General features: G+C 44.2%; 1 protein-coding gene across 2 annotated transcripts in view; it reads left to right on the top strand.

Annotated features, from left to right (window-relative positions):
- The window catches only part of TMEFF2 (transmembrane protein with EGF like and two follistatin like domains 2), a 1330598-nt gene that overhangs the window by 1200315 nt on the left and 108967 nt on the right, over positions 1–21316 (top strand). For both annotated transcript variants that reach the window (XM_075319057.1, XM_075319058.1), the window contains one exon: positions 12326–12449. In XM_075319057.1, the coding sequence (XP_075175172.1) occupies positions 12326–12449 (124 nt within the window). The remainder of the gene's footprint in view (positions 1–12325; positions 12450–21316) is intronic.

Genomic DNA, 21316 nt, shown 5'->3' on the forward strand with positions numbered 1-21316 from the left:
CCCTGTGTTATTACACTGTGAGCCACCCCCCTTGGTGAACATCATAAAAATTAGTACTAAATAAAAAGGACCCTATTAGGGATGTGTGAACCTGAGCTATAAAGTTCAGGATTCATACTAAACACCTTGTGTTCAGTGCTGAACACCGAAAACAGATCTTTGACTGTACATTCAGTTCCTGTTTGGGTTTGTCACCCGAATAAGGCTTGTTGAAAAAATTGCAGAGCAGCCAATCAGCAAGCTTTTTGGCTATGGTCACTTCCAGAACTAACATAGCCATGCCCCCAAAAAATTACGTGGGCTACAAATTGAAGTTAAATGGCAGTAAGAACAGGATAGTTCTACATATGTTTCCCAGAGAACAAACTAATTAAGGTTCATTAATATTCACTGCTTTCCCTGCCCACACTTTGTGCCATTGTCTGTGATTAGTTGCAGACTGCTATACACCCCCCCCACCCTGTGACCACATCTCTGATTGGTTGCAGTCAGTTTGCTGTACAGTAGTGTAAAAACAAATAAATAAATAATTTAAAAAATGATGTGGGATCCCGCTATATTTTGATAGCCAGTGAAAGTAAAACAGATAGCTACAGGCTGCAGCCTTCCCCCCCCCCCCGCCTTTGACCGGATGGGTGTTTTCCAGAGACAAAATAGCACTACAGCAGTGCCTAGCTTCCTTTTCTTTTGACATCCATAAATGAATTCCCATAGTGGTGTAATATCCAAAATGTGGTCAGTTGAAGGAGTTTCTACTGTTCTGGCACTTAGGGGCTCTGGAAAGGGAGTTTGCAACTATTGTAGGAAAATCTATGCTCCAAAAGTCAAATAAAGCTCCTGAGCTCTGACGTGTGATCAAACAGTACTGCAAAGTCACATGTAGGATTTTGCCACTATCACGAAACATTGTGCAATCCTTTATGGGGCTTTTTTTTACCTATTTGCCATGTGAAATTGGAAATCTGAGGCTAAAAAAGCATTTTAGTGGTAAACAATGTAATTATTTTGTTTTCATGGCCTAAGGCAGGCTTTACACGCTGCGACATCACTAGCATCGGCTAGCGATGTCGCGTGCGATAGCACCCAGCCCCGTCAGTGGCACAATATGTGGTGATCGCTGCCGTAGCGAACATTATCGCTACGGCAGCGTCACACGCACATACCTGTGCAGCGACGTCGCTGTGACCGGCGAACCGCCTCCTTTCTAAGGGGGCGGTTCGTTCTTCCTCACAACGACGACACAGCAGTGTTACTGAACCGCCGCCAAATAGAAAAGGAGGGGAGGACATGAGCGTCCGGAACTTGCCGCCCACCTCCTTTCTTCCTCCTTTTCCGGTGGAGGCAGGTAAGGAGATGTTTGTCGTTCCAGCGGCATCACACATAGCGATGTGTGCTACCGCAGGAATGACAAACAACATCGTACCTGCAGCAGCAACGATAATTGGGAATAGGGGGTGATGTAACCGATGAGCGATTTTGAACGTTTTTGCGACGATTCAAAATCGCTCATAGGTGTCACACACAATAACATCGCTAATGCGGCCGGATGTGCGTCACAAATTCCGTGACCACAACGAGATTGCTTTAGCGATCTCGTAGCATGTAAAGCCACCCTAATAGTATAAAATTTTGTGAAACATCTGTAGTGTCAACATGCTCATTGCATCCTTGAATGAATTCATTGAGGGGTGCCATTTGTACAGTGAGGTCACATGTCAGAGATTTCTGCTGTTCATGCACATCAGGGTCTTTGCCAATGTAACATGGAACCCGCAAACCATTCCAGCAAATTGTGAAATCCAGAATAGTGCTCCTTCCCTTCTCAGGTTTCCACTGTGCCTCAAAAGTAGTTTCCGATTACAAGAAGGGTATTGGCGCACTCAGGAAAAATTACACAAGAAACTGTGTGGTCTATTTTTTTCATCTTATTTCAAATAGCGCTACTTCCCTTCTGAGCCCTGCTGTGCATCCGAACAGTAGTTTTCCACAACTAGAGTTGAGCGCGGTTCGTGGTTCGAGGTTCTCCAGTTCTAAGCTCGAGTGATTTTTGGGGCTGTTCGAGATCGAACTAGAACTCGAGCTTTTTGCAAAAGCTCGATAGTTCTAGATACGTTCGAGAACGGTTCTAGCAGCAAAAAGCAGGGCTTTTTACAGCTACAGTGTGCAGGAGCCATCGCTGGCAGCCTGCCACAAGCTGGTAACCAAGATAAACATCGGGTATCCAAGCAAAGCGCTTTGGTTAGTAACCCGATGTTTATCTTAGTTACGTGCAGGAAGCCCACACTTCCCGCTCAGCTCACTCCGCCCCCTCCTGCCCGCGGCATGTATACATACATATACACACACACACACACACACTCTCACTCACGCACACCCCCCCCCCCTCCCAGCTACAGTGTGCAGGAGCCATCGCTGGCAGCCTGCCACAAGCTGGTAACCAAGATAAACATCGGGTATCCAAGCAAAGCGCTTTGGTTAGTAACCCGATGTTTATCTTAGTTACGTGCAGGAAGCCCACACTTCCCGCTCAGCTCGCTCCGCCCCCTCCTGCCCGCGGCATGTATACATACATATACACACCCGCACACACACACACACTCTCACACACACACACACCCCCCCCGCTCGGCTTACCTGCGGTGATGAAGTCCCGCCATCCCGACCTCAGCGCTGTCACTGTCCTCCATGGCCGCCGCTTGTCACATCACCTATCGCTTCCGACCCGAGACTGACACTGGCGGGGACGTCACGGACCTCTCGCGATACTTGATGTGAAGGCGCCGGTCATTGACCTCAGTGACAGGGGCTGTCAGTGTGCTGGAGATCAGCGCAGGTAATGTACCTCGCTGACAGCAGCACTTGTCATGCCCTGCAGTGACCTGGCCTGACTCATTGATGTTAGCTCAGGTCACTGCATTGCTCTCCCAGCCAATGGGGAACATCCTGCTCTTCATTGACTGGGACAGTGTGGATCGTCATGGCAACCCCTTGGATTACACCAGACCTGGATTTGTTTTTCTTTCTAATAAATTGGTTAAAGAGGGAATGTTTTGGGGAGTGTTTTTTCAAATAAAAATGTGTTTGTCGTCTATTTTTTTTTATTACTGACTGGGTTGGTGATGTCGGGTATCTGATAGACGCCTGACCTCACCAACCCCAGGGCTTGATGCCAGGTGACATTACACATCTGGTATTAACCCCATATATTACCCCGTTTGCCACCGCACCAGGGCGCGGGATGAGCTGGGGCGAAGCACCAGGATTGGCGCATCTAATGGATGCGCCACTTCTGGGGCGGCTGCGGCCTGCTATTTTTAGGCTTGGGAGAGTCCAATAACCATGGACCTCCCTAGTCTGAGAATATCAGGCCCCAGCTGTCTGCTTTACCTTGGCTGGTGATCCAATTTTGGGGGACCCCTACGTGTTTTTTTTTTTTTAATTATTTCTTTAATTTAAAATAACAGCGTGGGGTGCCCTCAGTTTTGGATTACCAGCCAAGGTGAGGTTGCCAGCTGTGGTCTGAAGGCTGCAGCCGTCTGCTTTACCCTAGCTGGCTACAAAACTAGGGGGAACCCTACGTCATTTTTTTTTTCATTTTTTTGGCTAAATACAAAGCTAAGCACCCCTTAGTGCCACATGAAAGGCACCAAAGGGTGCTCCACTTTTTCTCCATTTTTTCTCCACTTTTTCTCCACTTTTTCTCCACTTTTTCTCCACTTTTTCTCCACTTTTTCTCCACTTATTCTCCACTTTTTCTCCACTTTTTCTCCATTTATTCTCCACTTTTTCTCCACTTTTTCTCCATTTTTTTCTCCACTTTTTCTCCACTTTTTCTCCACTTTTTCTCCACTTTTTCTCCATTTATTCTCCACTTTTTCTCCACTTTTTCTCCATTTTTTTCTCCACTTTTTCTCCATTTATTCTCCACTTTTTCTCCACTTTTTCTCCACTTATTCTCCACTTTTTCTCCACTTATTCTCCACTTTTTCTCCACTTTTTCTCCATTTTTTTCTCCACTTTTTCTCCATTTATTCTCCACTTTTTCTCCACTTTTTCTCCACTTATTCTCCACTTTTTCTCCACTTTTTCTCCATTTTTTTCTCCACTTTTTCTCCATTTATTCTCCACTTTTTCTCCACTTTTTCTCCACTTTTTTCTCCACTTTTTCTCCATTTATTCTCCACTTTTTCTCCATTTTTTTCTCCACTTTTTCTCCACTTTTTCTCCACTTTTTCTCCACTTTTTCTCCACTTATTCTCCACTTTTTCTCCACTTTTTCTCCACTTTTTCTCCACTTTTTCTCCACTTTTTCTCCACTTATTCTCCACTTTTTCTCCACTTTTTCTCCATTTTTTTCTCCACTTTTTCTCCATTTATTCTCCACTTTTTCTCCACTTTTTCTCCACTTTTTCTCCACTTTTTCTCCACTTATTCTCCACTTTTTCTCTACTTTTTCTCCATTTTTTTCTCCACTTTTTCTCCACTTTTTCTCCACTTTTTCTCCACTTATTCTCCACTTTTTCTCCACTTTTTCTCCATTTTTTTCTCCACTTTTTCTCCATTTATTCTCCACTTTTTCTCCACTTTTTCTCCATTTTTTTCTCCACTTTTTCTCCACTTATTCTCCACTTTTTCTCCACTTTTTCTCCATTTTTCTCTCCACTTTTTCTCCACTTTTTCTCCATTTATTCTCCACTTTTTCTCCACTTTTTCTCCACTTTTTCTCCACTTTTTCTCCACTTTTTCTCCACTTATTCTCCACTTTTTCTCCACTTATTCTCCACTTTTTCTCCATTTATTCTCCACTTTTTCTCCACTTTTTCTCCATTTTTTTCTCCACTTTTTCTCCACTTTTTCTCCACTAATTCTCCACTTTTTCTCCACTTATTCTCCACTTTTTCTCCACTTTTTCTCCATTTATTCTCCACTTTTTCTCCACTTTTTCTCCACTTTTTCTCCACTTTTTCTCCACTTATTCTCCACTTTTTCTCCACTTATTCTCCACTTTTTCTCCATTTATTCTCCACTTTTTCTCCACTTTTTCTCCATTTTTTTCTCCACTTTTTCTCCACTTATTCTCCACTTTTTCTCCACTTTTTCTCCATTTTTCTCTCCACTTTTTCTCCACTTTTTCTCCACTAATTCTCCACTTTTTCTCCACTTATTCTCCACTTATTCTCCACTTTTTCTCCATTTATTCTCCACTTTTTCTCCACTTTTTCTCCACTTTTTCTCCACTTTTTCTCCAGTTATTCTCCACTTTTTCTCCACTTTTTCTCCACTTTTTCTCCACTTTTTCTCCATTTATTCTCCACTTTTTCTCCACTTTTTCTCCATTTTTTTCTCCACTTTTTCTCCACTTTTTCTCCACTTTTTCTCCACTTTTTCTCCATTTTTTTCTCCACTTTTTCTCCATTTATTCTCCACTTTTTCTCCACTTTTTCTCCATTTTTTTCTCCACTTTTTCTCCGTTCTTTTTCTATGGTCGGTCTACCCATTAGCTCTGCCATGCATACTGTAGCTCTACACTTACTGCACATGTTACTTTATGATTGACATCTCTTTCGTACCAGAGCTGTCTAAGTCTACTCTGACCCCATATTTGTCATTACTATATTGTCCTTGTACTGTATTATGACATTTGTATCATGTGTTTCATTTCTTGCTGTGTTGCAATTTTTTTGCTGCATGCCAATTGTACCTCTACATTGTTCGAGTTTATGTTATTGTTCTCTCACTCTTATGTGATACTGATTATTGTCATTTTTCATGATTACATGCAGATAAGTCCAATCTGACGAAGGCTCAGGCCAAAACGTCAATTGTAACTTGTTTTGGACAAAAACATATATGCTTATGAAAAAAAAAATGTTCTTAATACGGACCAATAAAGAGTGATTTTGCATTACTATCCATTGGGACTTACTGACTTAGTCTGGGAGATTTAGAGTGCCGAGGTTACTCACTAATTTTATCTATTATTACCTCTGAGCACCTATATACCAGTGAGCAGAGCTTCCTCTACAGTAGTTCTCCTGATTAGGCATGCCCTTACCTCATGAGCAGGGCATTGCAGCTTTGGTAGCAACCATTACGACATGGACTCTGCTGCTGTGGACCCGGGGAGAGTGAGTGCAGATTCATTGCACCCACACTCCTCACATGAAGGGTCCGCACTCCTAGAAAATGGGGGATACGTTCCCTGAGTGTCTCCCCCCCATATTCTAGACGGTCCAGAGTCGTCGTGGGACCCCTTTATTTTTTTTCTTACAATAAATTGGTGAAAGAGGAAATGTTTTGGGGACTGTTTTTTCAAATAAATTTCTTTTGTCGATTTTTTGTTTTTGTTAGTACTGACAGTTTATGATGTTGGGTATCTAATAGACGCCATGACATCACAAACTGCTGGGCTTGATCTCAGGTGACTTTACAGCTAGTATCAACCCGATTTATTACCCCGTTTGCCACTGCACCAGGGCACGGGATGAGCTGGGGTGAAGCGCCAGGATTGGCGCATCTAGTGGATGCGCCACGTCTGGGGTGCCTGCGGCCTGCTATTTTTAGGCTGTGAAGGCCCAATAACTATGGACCTTCCCACCCTGAGAATACCAGACCACAGCTGTCCGCTTTACCTTGGCTGGTGATCCAATTTGGAGGGGACCCTACTTTTTTTGTGTAATTATTAATATTTATAAAATAATTATAAAAAAGAGCCTGAGGGGACCTCCACATTGGATCCCCAACCACGGTAAAGCTGCCAGCTGTGGTTTTCAGGCTACAGCCGTCTGCTTTACCCTAGCTGGCTATCAAAAATGGGGGGACCCAACGTCATTTTTTTTTTTAACTATTTTTTAAATAGAAAAAATTAATGGGCTTCCCTGTATTTTGATTGCCAACCAAGTTAACGGCAGGCAGATGGGGGTGGCAACCCATACCTGTCTGCTTTATCTGCGCTGAGAATCAAAAATACCGCGGAGCGCTACGTCATTTTTTTAAAGATTTATTTTTACAGCACTGTGATGTCCAGCAATCAAAATACAGGGAAGCCCATTTTATTTTTAGTTATTTATATAAATAATTAAAAAAAATAAATATGGGCTCCCGCTGCATTTTTTGTATTGCTAGCTAAGGGTAATCCAAGCAGCTACTGGCTGCTAACCCCCACTGCTTGGTGTTACCTTCACTGGCAATGGAAAATCCAGGGAAGCATTTTTTATTTTTTTTGCCAAAAAACTACAAAAAAAGGACGTGAGCTTCGCCATATTTTTGTATGCTAGCCAGGTATAGCAGGCAGGTGCTGGAAGAGTTGGATACAGCGCCAGGATATGGTGCTTCTATGAAAATGCCATTTTCTGAGGCGGCTGCAGACTGCAATTCGCAGCAGTGGGGCCCAGAAAGCTCAGGCCAACCTGTGCTGCGGATTCCAATCCCCAGCTGCCTAGTTGTACCTGGCTGGACACAAAAATGGGGCGAAGCCTACGTCATTTGTTTTCTAATTATTTCATGAAATTCATGAAATAATAAAAAAAGGGCTTCCCTTTATTTTTGGTTCCCAGCCGGGTACAAATAGGCAACTGGGGGTTGGGGGCAGCCGTACCTGCCTGCTGTACCTGGCTAGCATACAAAAATATGGCGAAGCCCACATAATTTTTTCAGGGGGCAAAAAACTTCTGCATACAGTCCTGGATGGAGTATGCTGAGCCTTGTAGTTCTGCAGCTGCTGTCTGTCTGTATGGAGAAGAGCAGACAGCAGCTGCAGAACTACAAGGCTCAGCATACTCCATCCAGGACTGTATGCAGAACTTTTTTGCCCACCAAAAAAATGACGTGGGCTTCGCCATATTTTTGTATGCTAGCCAGGTACAGCTGGCAGCCACGGGCTGCCTCCAACCCCCAGTTGCCTATTTGTACCCGGCTGGGAACCAAAAATATAGGGAAGCCCGTTTTTTTTAATTATTTCACTTATTTCATGAAATAATTAAAAAACAAATGACGTGGGCTTCGCCCTATTTTTGTGTCCAGCCGGGTACAACTAGGCAGCTGGGGATTGGAATCCGCAGCACAGGTTAGCCCGAGGTTTGTGGGCGCCTCTGCTGCGGATTTCAGTCCGCAGCCGTCCCAGAAAATGGCGCTCTCATAGAAGCGCCATCATCTGGCGCTGTATCCAACTCTTCCAACAGCCCTGGAGCCGGGTGGCTTGTTGGGTAATCATGAGTTAATACTGGCTTTGTTTTACCAGCCAGTATTAAGCCAGAGATTCTTAATGTCAGGCACGTTTGACCCGGCCATTAAGAATCTCCAATAAAGGGTTAAAAAAAAGACACCACACAGAGAAAAAATACTTTAATAGAAATAAATACACAGACACATTAGAGACTCCATCTTTATTACCCCCTGTCAGCCCTCCACGATCCTGCTCTTCTGTCTTCTTTCTTTCTAGTGTAGTAGTAGTGACGATTGTAGTGAGGATGAGATTCACCAGCTCATCACTTGGGGCTGGGGAACCTCCATCCTCACTACAATCATCACTAGTGTAGTAGTAGTGACGATTGTAGTGAGGAAGGATGAGATTCACCAGCTCATCACTTGGGGCTGGGGAACCTCCATCCTCACTACAATCATCACTAGTGTAGTAGTAGTGACGATTGTAGTGAGGAAGGATGAGGTTCACCAGCTCATCACTTGGGGCTGGGGAACCTCCATCCTCACTACAATCATCACTACAATCGGGAAGCAGTGCTGGCTGCTAGCGGTAACGCTGACAGATGCGTTACCATAGCAACGGTGCTCTCGGAGCCGCGGTTAGCGATGACGTCACCGCTAACTGCGTTGCTATGGCAACGGTGATCTCCGTTAATGACCGGCTGTGTCAGCCGGTCCCTAACGGAACGGGGAGTCGACCGTGTGCTAGAGCATGTCGCCGGTACACGGCGATACACATATGTGCACCGGAGAGATGCACTCGCAGGTCCTACATGACGTGTCATAGTCATGTGACCAGTCTGTAGCCAATGAGATAATAGCCACGTGACTGGTCACATGGCTATTTTGACGTCACGATAGGTCCTGCATCTCTGCTGGCAGTGCAGGTCACCGGGAGGATTCAGCGATCATCGGATGGAATAGCTGCAGGAGACAGAGTGCAGAAGGGATCGCAAGGACCGGTAAGTGTTATGGCAATGTTTATTAACTCTTTGTGTACATTTATAATGCATTTTTATGTGTTTGTGATTGCCTCCCATTCTAGCCTATACGTTCGAGTTCGGTTCGTCGAACGTTCGACGAACCGAACTCGAACGGGATCCCCGTTCGGCGAACCGGCCTCGAGCCGAACCGGAACCAGTTCGCTCATCTCTATCCACAACACATGGGGTATCACTGTACTGAGGAGAAATTGCACAAAAATTGTAAGGTCCATTTTGTAATGTTTCCCTTGTGAAAATGAAAAAAGAAAACGGGGTTTAACGCAACATTGTTGTGGTAAATATACATTTTTCCATTCTCTTGGCTTAATATTATAAAACTCTGCAAAGCACCTTTTGATTCTAGGTGCTCACCACACAGCAAGATAAATTCCTTGATGGGTGTAGTTTCCAAAATTGGGGGTTTCCACTATTTATGCACATCAAAGGCTCTGCAAATGTGACATAGAATCTGCAATCTATTCCAGACAATTTCGTGCTCCAAAATTTAAACAGCGCTCTTCCTTTCCGAGCCGTGCCATGCACCCAAGCAGTAGCTTTCCACCACATACTGTTTAGGGTATTGTGTATTCAGGAGAAATTGTACAACAAAATGTGTGGCCCGTTTTCTTCTGCTACCCTTGTGAAAATACAAAAATTTGGGCAAAAGGAATATTTTTGTGGGAAAAAGTAAAATGTTCATTTGTATACCTATCTACTTCTTTAATTTCTGTGAAGCACCTAAAAAGATTGCAAATTTCTTGAATGACGTTTTGAGGGGTGCAGTTTATAAAAAGATGTTGCTTTTAGATATTTTCTGTCACCTAGGCAACTCAGTCATTTCAAATGTAATGTGATTCCTAAAAAATAGTTTTTGTAAATTTTGTTGGAAAAATTAGAAATTGCTGATAAACTTTTTTAATCCTTTTACCTTCCTGACAAAAAAATTCTATTTGAAAACTGTTGCTCGTGTAAAGTAGACATGTGGCAAATGTTATTTATTAATGATCTTGTCTGATATGATTATCTGGTTTAAAGGCATGACAACTCAAAGTTCGAAAATTGCAAAATTGTAAAACTTTATGTCATTTTTTTTTAATATTTTCATAAATAAGCTCAAATCATATTGACCAGAATTTCCCATCCCATTAACATACAAGTACAATGTGGTATAAAAAATATTCAAAGAATTACTGGGAAATATTGAAGTACTCCAGAGTTATTACCTTATAAAAGGACAATGGTCAGAATTGGCCTGATAAGAAAGGTGATCAGGCCAATTATGTATATGCAGAGATCAGGAGTGCTAGCTTAGAAATGAAAAAAAAAAAGATGTAGAACCGTTATTTTCCTTATTCTATTTTACTGTTACTTTTCCGTTAGCAATTTCAAAAAAATATTCTTATTAAACCATTTTTGAGGCATTTTTGGTGAAGAAAACCATTAAACATGTACTGTGGACAAAAAATACATATTCCACACTGCAAAAATTTTTTAAAAATATCACAAAATGTGCCACAAAATGCTTTAAACTGAGTGTTTTGGACACAGCGCTTTTACAGCCAAGAAAGCAGGTTTTTGCTGTAGAATAAAACATAGCAAAAACGCTTCTTGTGAACATATTGTAAGGCTGCCCTGGCTACAACCTGGAGCATGTACAGCATACAAGTACAGATCGAAGTAGAATTACTTAACTTGTATTGAATTTTCAGATACAATTCCTCCCATTTGGTAAAGTTCTTTTTTTCTTACAAATGTATAAAAGATATAAATATCCAAGTGTTTACAGTCAATTGTCTGTCTGAAGTTGTGTTGTTTCAGTAATTTGGACGTAAAATCTCTATCAGATCAACTGCGCTGTCTCTCAAAGCTCCATGTACAATCATCCAGGAGCCCTGCGAGGGTCACTGAGAGGCTAACAATTACTTTGAAGCAGCAACAGAGTTCTGTAGCTGAGAGTAAAGTCAATCATATAAAAAGCTCTGCATAACACGGGCCGGTAAGGGAAGGTGAAAGGAAACCATTATATGAAAAAAAAAATGAATCATATCGAAGCACATTTTAGATTGGGAAAAAGAATGATAGAGATACCATCTTTGCAATGTGGGAATAACTGTGATGGTCAGTGGAGATCAGGACAAGTCAAGGAAATGCATCGGATCAAATCTAACAATATCTCCAATCCTCCATACTCATAGCGAAGCAGGGGCAACATTAAGATATGTTCACACAACATCTTTTTTAGGATCATGAAACCCACTTGAAAAAGTGCAAAATAAACACTCAAGGGAATGAACAAGTACACTGAAATGTAAAAATGACTTGTTTAACCACTTAAGGATTTCAAAGACGCAAAGTGGCTAAAGGAAGTGACCTGACTATTCTTTAGGCAGCTCGGAAGATACTCAGTAGTTCATACAATACTAATTATAAAAGAGCGCCTGCAGCAAAGACACCATGAAAAATGTTCAGAAAACAACCAGAATGACACCATAAAATACGCTTCAGTGATTCCTGAAGCTTCTTCCTCATAAAAATGTTAGCAGGAATGCGTGCATCTAATAGAAGCCATGGGTACATATCCGCCATTGGGCTGCATTTCATCAGTAGGAATTATAAACATTTTGCCAAAAAGAAGGAATATTGGACCAAATGATTATTAGGTATTCTTAGAATGAACTTTAAGCTGTGGTATCAATTGCACAATATGAAGATCTATCTCAAAGTCATCTGACTAACCTATAAAATACAAAGTAACTGTCCAGTAAAATGGACCAAAGTCAGAAGCAAAATATGGGAGATGTAACAACACTGGTGCAATGGGAAAGTAGAGTAGTAGTTTATAGTAACTAGAGATGAGTGAACTCATGGAAGTTCAGTTCAGCGGGTGCAGCTGAACCGTACGTTTATTGGTTCGGACTTGACCCAAACCCTATTGTAAGTCTCTGATTGGCAGTTCAGGTCCTCACCCACCTACTGTCAGACATAAGCTTATTATGTCTACTATGGAGATTATGTGAGCAGCCCAATAACTAAGTGTAAAGTTCTAATAATTACGTATAATAAGTTGACAGAGTAAAATTGTTGAACTTTTTAAGATGCTATGACTTCTTTGCTCATATTTGACTTTCTTTTTTTTGCAGAGAATGCAAATAAATTGGAAGAAAGTGCTAGAGGGGTACATATTTCTTGTTCAGATGCATATGATGGCTTCTGTAAACACGGGAAATGTGAGCATTCAAACAACATGCTGGAGCCATATTGCAGGTATGAAATCATTAAAGCCTAATATAATGTCAGCAGCTAAAGCATAAGGAAAACCTTTCACAACTTGTGACTTTATAAATTGTGCCTTATTGCATATTGTAGCAGTAATCTACATGAAAACATATTTTATCTTTTTCCTTTTCTCCACTCCATCTTGAAGATACAGAGTCCTTAAATTACTGGATTCTAATGTGTTTAATCTCTTATCATTCAACTGGGTGTTTCTTTTCTTTCAGTTCTATGGGCGTGTATTTTCTATTCACTATGAACAGTGATGGGCAGACCTGCAAATACTCAGGATCTGTGGGTTCAACAGGGTTTTAAAAAAAAAAAACAGTTCTGGCCCAGAATTGAATTCAGATATCTGCCCCAACGCCGGTCCCCATATAAGTCTATCTGGGCCAGAATCCGGCACTTTATAATATTGGTAAACGGGATGGGGGATTACAACAAGCGGATTTACTTTCCAGTCTCCCACGTGTCTGCAACACTACTTCCAGGGACGCTCATTATCTTTCAAAGATAAGCGCTGCTTCCGCTGCCTACCTACTGCCCCGGCATCTCTGATTGATTGCAGTCAAATGCTCCCCAACCCTGTGTGACAGTGTGTCTGACTGCTTTCAATTAATAGAAAGATGGTCCGCACTCAGACTATAGTACTGATGGTGACAGTGAAAATTGGGTCAAAGACCCTAAAGTCAAATATCAAACAAATTCATTGCACTCAATTTTTTGTGATGCAAAAGTGAAAATGTATTTATTAAAGAACTGCGACTATGAAATCCTCCGACATTTCAACCCGCCTGGGTCTTAGGGGTACTTTGCACACTACGACATCGCAGGTGCGATGTCGGTGGGGTCATGTCGAAAGTGACGCTCTTTCTGCGTCGCTCTCGACATCGTAGTGTGTAAAGCCTAGAGGATATGATTAACGAGCGCAAAAGCGTCGTAATCGTATCATTGGTGTAGCGTAGGCGAATTCCATAATTACGCCGACATGATGGTCCGATGTTGTTCCTCGCTCCTGCGGCAGCACACATCGCTGTGTGTGAAGTCGCAGGAGCGAGGAACATCGCCTACCGGCGTCACCGCGGCTCCCGTTGGATATGTGGAAGGAAGGAGGTGGGCGGGATGTTAACATCCCGCTCATCTCCGCCCCTCCGCTCCTATTGGCCGCCTGCCGTGTGACGTCGCTATGACGCTGCACGGCCCACCCCCTTAATAAGGAGGCGGGTCGCCGGCCAGAGCGACGTCGCAGGGCACGGTGAGTGCATGTGAAGCTGGCGTAGCGATAATTTTTGCTACGCCAGCTATCACCACATATCGCTGCTGCGACAGGGGCGGGGACTATTGCACTCATCATCGCAGCATCGGCTTGCGATGTCGTAGTGTGCAAAGTACCCCTTAGTCGAGAGAAGCTGTACAGTAGGTGCCTGGAGGATGAAAGATGGGGTGCATTGAAGCATTAATGTACAGGAGAAGGTGCCTTGAGGATAGTGCATAGGTTTTGCAGCTGCAGCAGCGCTGTTGCTATTGGTATATTGTATCCTTAGGATACAATATTTAATAAATACATTTTCACTTTTGCATCACAAAAAATTGAGTGCAGTGAATTTGTTTGATATTTGACTGCTTACAATCACAGATGCTGTGTGTATGTCTATAGTATAAAAATAAATACATAAAAAAATTGGCATAAGGTCCCCCCATATTATGATACCCAGCACAGATAAAGCATATGGTTACAGGTTGCAGCCCCCAGTCGTGTGCTTATCTAGACTGTGTATCAAACTGAAAATGATCGCATGAGGCTTTTTTAAAAATATTTAAATAAATAATTAAAAATACAGCGTGCGATTCCAATAATTTTGATACTCAGCCATGATAAAGCTCAACAGCTGAGGGCTGGTATTTACAAGCTGGGGATGATCCATGGTTATTGGATCTCTCATCCTAAAAATGGCAGCCTGCAGCCACCCAAGATTGTCACATCCATTAGATGAAATAAGCCCGGCACTTAACCCGACTTATCATGATTGCTCTAATGAAGTGGTAATCAGGGTAATAAGGGGTTAATGACAGCTCACAGTGGCCACTAAGCCCTAGATGAGTAATGGGAGGCATTTACGAGACCACCCATTACTAATCTGTAAGGGAGAAATAAAACAAAATGCAGATACAATACTTTATTTGAAATATAATACAGAAAAAACACCCTCTTTCATGACTTTATTAACCCAAAAACACCCAGTTCTGACATAATCCACACAAAGTCCCATGATAATTCCAGCTCTGCTACATACATACTGAAGGCACAGCGCACAGGCACAGAACATGACCAAGTTGCAGTGATGAGTTGGGTATCATAATATGAGGGATCTTACAATATTTTTTAAATTTATATACAGTTAGGTCCAGAAATATTTGGACAGTGACACAATTTTCGCGAGTTGGGCTCTGTATGCCACCACATTGGATTTGAAATGAAACCTCTACAACAGAATTCAAGTGCAGATTGTAACATTTAATTTGAAGGTTTGAACAAAAATATATGATAGAAATTGTAGGAATTGTACACATTTCTTTACAAACACTCCACATTTTAGGAGGTCAAAAGTAATTGGACAAATAAACCAAACCCAAAAAGATTTTTTTTATTTTCAATATTTTGTTGCGAATCCTTTGGAGGCAATCACTGCCTTAAGTCTGGAACCCATGGACATCACCAAACGCTGGGTTTCCTCCTTCTTAATGCTTTGCCAGGCCTTTACAGCCGCAGTCTTCAGGTCTTGCTTGTTTGTGGGTCTTTCCGTCTTAAGTCTGGATTTGAGCAAGTGAAATGCATGCTCAATTGGGTTAAGATCTGGTGATTGACTTGGCCATTGCAGAATGTTCCACTTTTTTGCACTCATGAACTCCTGGGTAGCTTTGGCTGTATGCTTGGGGTCATTGTCCATCTGTACTATGAAGCGCCGTCCGATCAATTTTGCAGCATTTGGCTGAATCTGGGCTGAAAGTATATCCCGGTACACTTCAGAATTCATCCGGCTACTCTTGTCTGCTGTTATGTCATCAATAAACACAAGTGACCCAGTGCCATTGAAAGCCATGCATACCCATGCCATCACGTTGCCTCCACCATGTTTTACAGAGGATGTGGTGTGCCTTGGATCATGTGTCGTTCCCTTTCTTCTCCAAACTTTTTTCTTCCCATCATTCTGGTACAGGTTGATCTTGGTCTCATCTGTCCATAGAATACTTTTCCAGAACTGAGCTGGCTTCATGAGGTGTTTTTCAGCAAATTTAACTCTTGTCTGTCTATTTTTGGAATTGATGAATGGTTTGCATCTAGATGTGAACCCTTTGTATTTACTTTCATGGAGTCTTCTCTTTACTGTTGACTTAGAGACAGATACACCTACTTCACTGAGAGTGTTCTGGACTTCAGTTGATGTTGTGAACGGGTTCTTCTTCACCAAAGAAAGTATGCGGCGATCATCCACCATGTTACGGTTGCTGTGAGCACTGGAGACTATGTCCAGATTTCTTGCTACTGCACATGTGCGAGCGCTGGAGACTAAGTCCTATCTTGGAGCCATTGCACATGTGCGAGTGACATTATCGCTGACACGAGGTCACATGTCTCTGACACCTTCTATGCCGATTGGTCGCTGGTCATGTGCTTGTGATGCCTTGCTCGGTGATAGGCCAGCATGACGTCACTCCTGTCGTTCTGGCAGCGGATTGGCTCTGGTGTCCTCCATCTTGGATGAGGCACAGAGGCTGGGCCTTGTGATTCGACTCGTAGGTGGACGTTGCCGCTAGGGTAACGTTCCTTATACTGCGTCTGGCAGTAGTTCGTATCCTCGCACACTAGGGGAGCGAACAGAGGTAGGAGCTTTGTGCGGCTTACGCTGCTGTTCGTCTCTTTTGCACCACTAGAAGAGCGGACCTAGGCAGGTGCCATATCTAGTGGTTCGTGTTCGTGTCCTCGCACACTAGTGGAGCGAACGCAGGTAGGAGCTTTGTGCGGCTTACGCTGCTGTTCGTCTCTTTTGCACCACTAGAAGAGCGGACCTAGGTAGGTGCCATTTCGCACACATTGCCTTTGTCTCTGTGATTATTAACAGAGATCATTCCACACACCCTCCAAGTAAGGGAGGAATTGCTTTACTTACTTATTATATCCTTCTGTGAGTTAACAGAGGTATTGCACTCTGCCATAGTCTGCAGCAAAGTCTTTGCACGGTGGACCTTGACTGTCTGATACTCCTTTAGGTTATTATCAGAAAGCCCCCCGTAACATTAGGACTGAGCCAAGGGTCTGGCAGTTATGGCAGAATATCAGCAGTTACATCGTTACATACAAGTAATTGAGTCACGGCTCAAGAGTATAGAGGATAAACCTCAGACCATGGTGACAGCTGCACATGATCCTCGACTTGCTCTGCCAAACAGATATTCTGGTGATGCCAGATCATGTCGTGGTTTCATTAGTCAGTGTCAGATACACCTAGAGGTCAACTCTTCTCGCTTCTCTACGGAGAGGTCCAGAGTAGGCTTTATCATCTCCTTACTTCAGGACAAAGCCTTAGAATGAGCGACTCCCCTATGGGAGCGCTCTGATGTGGTTACTCTGAGACATCAAGACTTTCTTGATGCTCTTAAGGCGGTATTCATGGGTCCGCAGGTTACCCATGATGCGGCCCTGAGACTGTTAGATCTATCTAAGGGTTCGTTATTCACTAGTTCTTATGCCATTGCTTTTAGAACTCTGGTGGCAGAACTAGATTGGCCAGAGAAGGTGTTGATTCCTATCTTCTGGAGAGGGTTGGCAGGCTATGTCAAGGATGCTCTTGCTACTCGTGAGGTCCCTGCTTCTCTGGAGGACTTGATCACAGTAGCAACGAGGATCGATGTACGCCAAAAGGAATGTAGACTCGAGGTCTCTTCCTCACGCCCTAAGCATCGGGCTATTCCAGTTGTTGAGGGTCCACTACCATCTTCCTCAGCATCTGAAACATCTCCCACTCCTATGGAGTTAGGTCATACGTTCTCCAGACTACGCAAGTCTGGTCCTCCTATATGTTACGTATGTCGTCAGGCTGGGCACTATGCCAACAAGTGTCCTAGTCGTCAGGGAAACTCCCTGGCCTAGTAACCATTAGAGGGGGGTTACTAGAGACGTCTTCTGCACCCTCTAAGTGTTGTATCCCAGGTCAGCTCTCGTTATCTGAGAATACATGGCCTATTATGACTTTTGGGGATTCCGGAGCTGACGGGACTTTTGTGTCCTCAGGATTTGTAAAGGGACACAATATTCCCTCTATCATGTTAGAGGCGCCTATTCCTGTCCGTGTTGTTAATGGAACTATGTTGTCTGACTCCATTACATTGAGGACAGTTCCCTTGCGCCTTTCCCTGTCTCAGGGTCACATAGAGGAGATTTCTTTTCTTGTTTTGCCTGAGGGTATAGACGACGTCCTTCTGAGTCTTCCATGGCTTCGGACTCATGCTCCTCACATTGACTGGGAGTCTGACAGCATTATTAGTTGGGGTTCGAAATATCAGTCCCGATGTCTTCCCTTACCACCTAAGGTCGTTGCGGTTGCATCAACTGATCTCTCTCCCATACCTACACCCTATTTGGATTTCGCTGACGTGTTCTCCAAACAGGGTGCTGAGGTTCTTCCACCCCATAGGCCGTATGACTGTGCCATAGACCTTATCCCAGGTTCGGTTCCACCTAAAGGCAGGGTTTACCCCCTGTCGATACCTGAGTCGGAGGCCATGTCGACCTATATAAGAGAGAGTTTAGAGAAGGGGTTCATTCGTAAGTCTGTCTCTCCCGCGGGAGCTGGGTTTTTCTTTGTTCGGAATAAAGAGGGTGATTTGCGTCCCTGCATAGATTACAGGGGTCTCAACGCAATCACAATAAAGAACAAATACCCATTACCTTTTCACCGGCAGAGAGAAACTATACCATTGGGGATAGGGAACTGCTCGCCTTGAGATTAGCCTTGGAGGAGTGGCGTCACTTGCTGGAAGGTGCGAAACATCCTTTCCAGGTCTATACAGACCATAAGAATCTGACGTACTTACAAACCGCTCAGCGTCTGAATCCTCGCCAAGCCCGCTGGTCCTTGTTTTTCTCCCGCTTTCACTTCTCCATCAACTATCTGTCTGGGAGTAAGAATAACAAGGCAGACACCCTGTCTCGCTCTATGCTTTCTACCCAGGAAGAGATTGACGAACCTCGTCTTATCCTTCCCTCCAGGGTTTTTCATACGCTCTCCCCTGTGACGTTAGACCAAATCCCACCGGGCAAGACCTTTGTTCCGCCTGATCGACAGAATGATATACTGTCATGGGCCCACACCTCAAAGGTGGGTGGGCATTTTGGTATTAGGTGGACACGAGAGTTACTGGAGAGGTGGTATTGGTGGCCACACTTAGCCAGCCACGTCAAGAGATATGTCGGTTCCTGCTACTCGTGTGCTCGCAACCGTCCATTACGGCAGAGACCGGCTGGGCTCTTGCATCCTTTACCAGTGCCAGATAGACCATGGGAGGTGGTAGGCATAGACTTTGTGGGTGATCTTCCATGTTCACAGGGACATAGATTTGTGTGGGTCATTACGGACCATTTCTCCCGGATGGTTCATCTCGTACCGTTATCGAGAATCCCATCTTCCAGGGTACTAGCCAAACTATTCCTCAAGCATGTCTTTAGGCTTCACGGGATGCCAGATCGTATCATTTGTGATAGAGGCCCTCAATTTACTTCCCGTTTCTGGCGAGATCTTTGTAGCCTTCTGCAAACTGAGTTGAATCTCTCTTCGGCATACCATCCGGAGACCAATGGTTTGGTTGAACGTACCAATCAATCTATGATTATATACCTTCTACACTTTGTTGCTGAGAACCACGATAACTGGTCCTCCCTCCTACCCTGGGCAGAATTTGCCCTTGACAATTCGCTGGCTGAGGCCACTGGGCAGACACCGTTCGTACTCAATAATGGGCAACACCCTAGGGTACCGGTACCGTTTCCCGCTGCTGCACCTCCTCCTCTTGTGGCCGACTGGGCAACTAATGCCAGAGAGGTTTGGGATCGGACTCAAGAGTCGATCCAAGCAGCTAAGGACCGTATGAAGACGGTGTCCGATCGGTTTCGGCGCCCGGCTCCTGTCTTTTCTCCAGGGGACTTTGTGTGGCTCTCTGCAAAACACGTGAGACTTAGAGTGAGCTCTGTCAAATTTGCTCCTCGCTTCCTGGGTCCTTATGAGGTTCTTCGACAGGTAAATCCTGTAGTCTACCAATTGAAGTTACCCGTCCATCTTAGGATTCATGACAAATTCCATGTCTCACTGCTAAAGCCGGCTATTTTACCTCACGCTCGTGAAGTGCTCTCTCCTGCCTCTGATTCCTCTCGCTCTAGCTATGAAGTACGAGCCATAGTTGGTTCTAAGATGGTTAGAGGGCGCAGGTTCTTCTTGATAGATTGGGAGGGCTATGGCCCGGAACATCGCTCTTGGGAGCCTGAGGAGGCTGTCCATGCTCCCGACTTAGTTGCCGATTACCTGCGTCGCTGGGAGGGGGACCCTTGAGGGGGAGGTACTGTTACGGTTGCTGCGAGCACTGTAGACTATGTCCAGATTTCTTGCTACTGCACATGTGCGAGCGCTGGAGACTAAAGGCCCTGTCACACACAGAGATAAATCTTTGGCAGATCTGTGGTTGCAGTGAAATCATGGACATATTGTTCCATTTGTACACAGCCACAAACCTGGCACTGATTGTCCACAATTTCACTGCAACCACAGATCTGCCGCAGATTTATCTCTGTGTGTGACAGGGCCTTTAGTCCAGATTTCTTGCTACTGCACATGTGTGAGCGCTGGAGACTAAGTCCAGATTTCTTGCTACTGCACATGTGCGAGCGCCGGAGACTAAGTCCTATCTTGGAGCCATTGCACATGTGCGGGTGACATCATCGCTGACACAAGGTCACATGTCTCTGACACCTTCTATGCCGATTGGTCGCTGGTCATGTGCTTGTGATGCCTTGCTCGGTGATAGGCCAGCATGACGTCACTCCTGTCGTTCTGGCAGCGGATTGGCTCTGGTGCCCTCCATCTTGGATGAGGCACAGAGTCTATATAAGACCCTGACACACGCCGCATGGCGCTCAGTCCTCTTGGTTCATGCATAAGAGTAGACGCTCTGTGCGCGTTCCTCTAGGCATTCCTCTGTCTATGCTAGGTGAGCGTTACCGGCAGGGTAGTGTTCTTATACCTTACAGCTTCGGCTGCTGTCCGTATCCTTACCTCTTAGGGGAGCAGACATAGGCAGGTGCCTGAGGCACATGGTCTGGCTGGGCCTTGTGATTCGACTCGTAGGTGGACGTTGCCGCTAGGGTAACGTTCCTTATACTATGTCTGGCAGTTGTTCGTATCCTTGCACACTAGGTGAGCGAACAGAGGTAGGAGCTTTGTGCGGCTTACGCTGCTGTTCGTCTCATTTGCACCACTAGAAGAGCGGACCTAGGTAGGTGCCATTTCGCACACATTGCCTTTGTCTCTGTGATTATTAACAGAGATCATTCCACACACCCTCCAAGTAAGGGAGGATTTGCTTTACTTACTTATTATATCCTTCTGTGAGTTAACAGAGGTATTGCACTCTGCCATAGTCTGCAGCAAAGTCTTTGCACGGTGGACCCTGACTGTCTGATACTCCTTTAGGTTATTATCAGACAGCCCCCCGTAACACACCACTGTTGTCATCCGTGGACGCCAAGGCCTTTTTGAGTTCCCAAGCTCACCAGTCAATTCCTTTTTTCTCAGAATGTACCCGATTGTTGA

The sequence above is a fragment of the Anomaloglossus baeobatrachus genome, chromosome 7, assembly GCF_048569485.1.
Source record: "Anomaloglossus baeobatrachus isolate aAnoBae1 chromosome 7, aAnoBae1.hap1, whole genome shotgun sequence".
Taxonomy (NCBI): Eukaryota; Metazoa; Chordata; class Amphibia; order Anura; family Aromobatidae; genus Anomaloglossus; species Anomaloglossus baeobatrachus.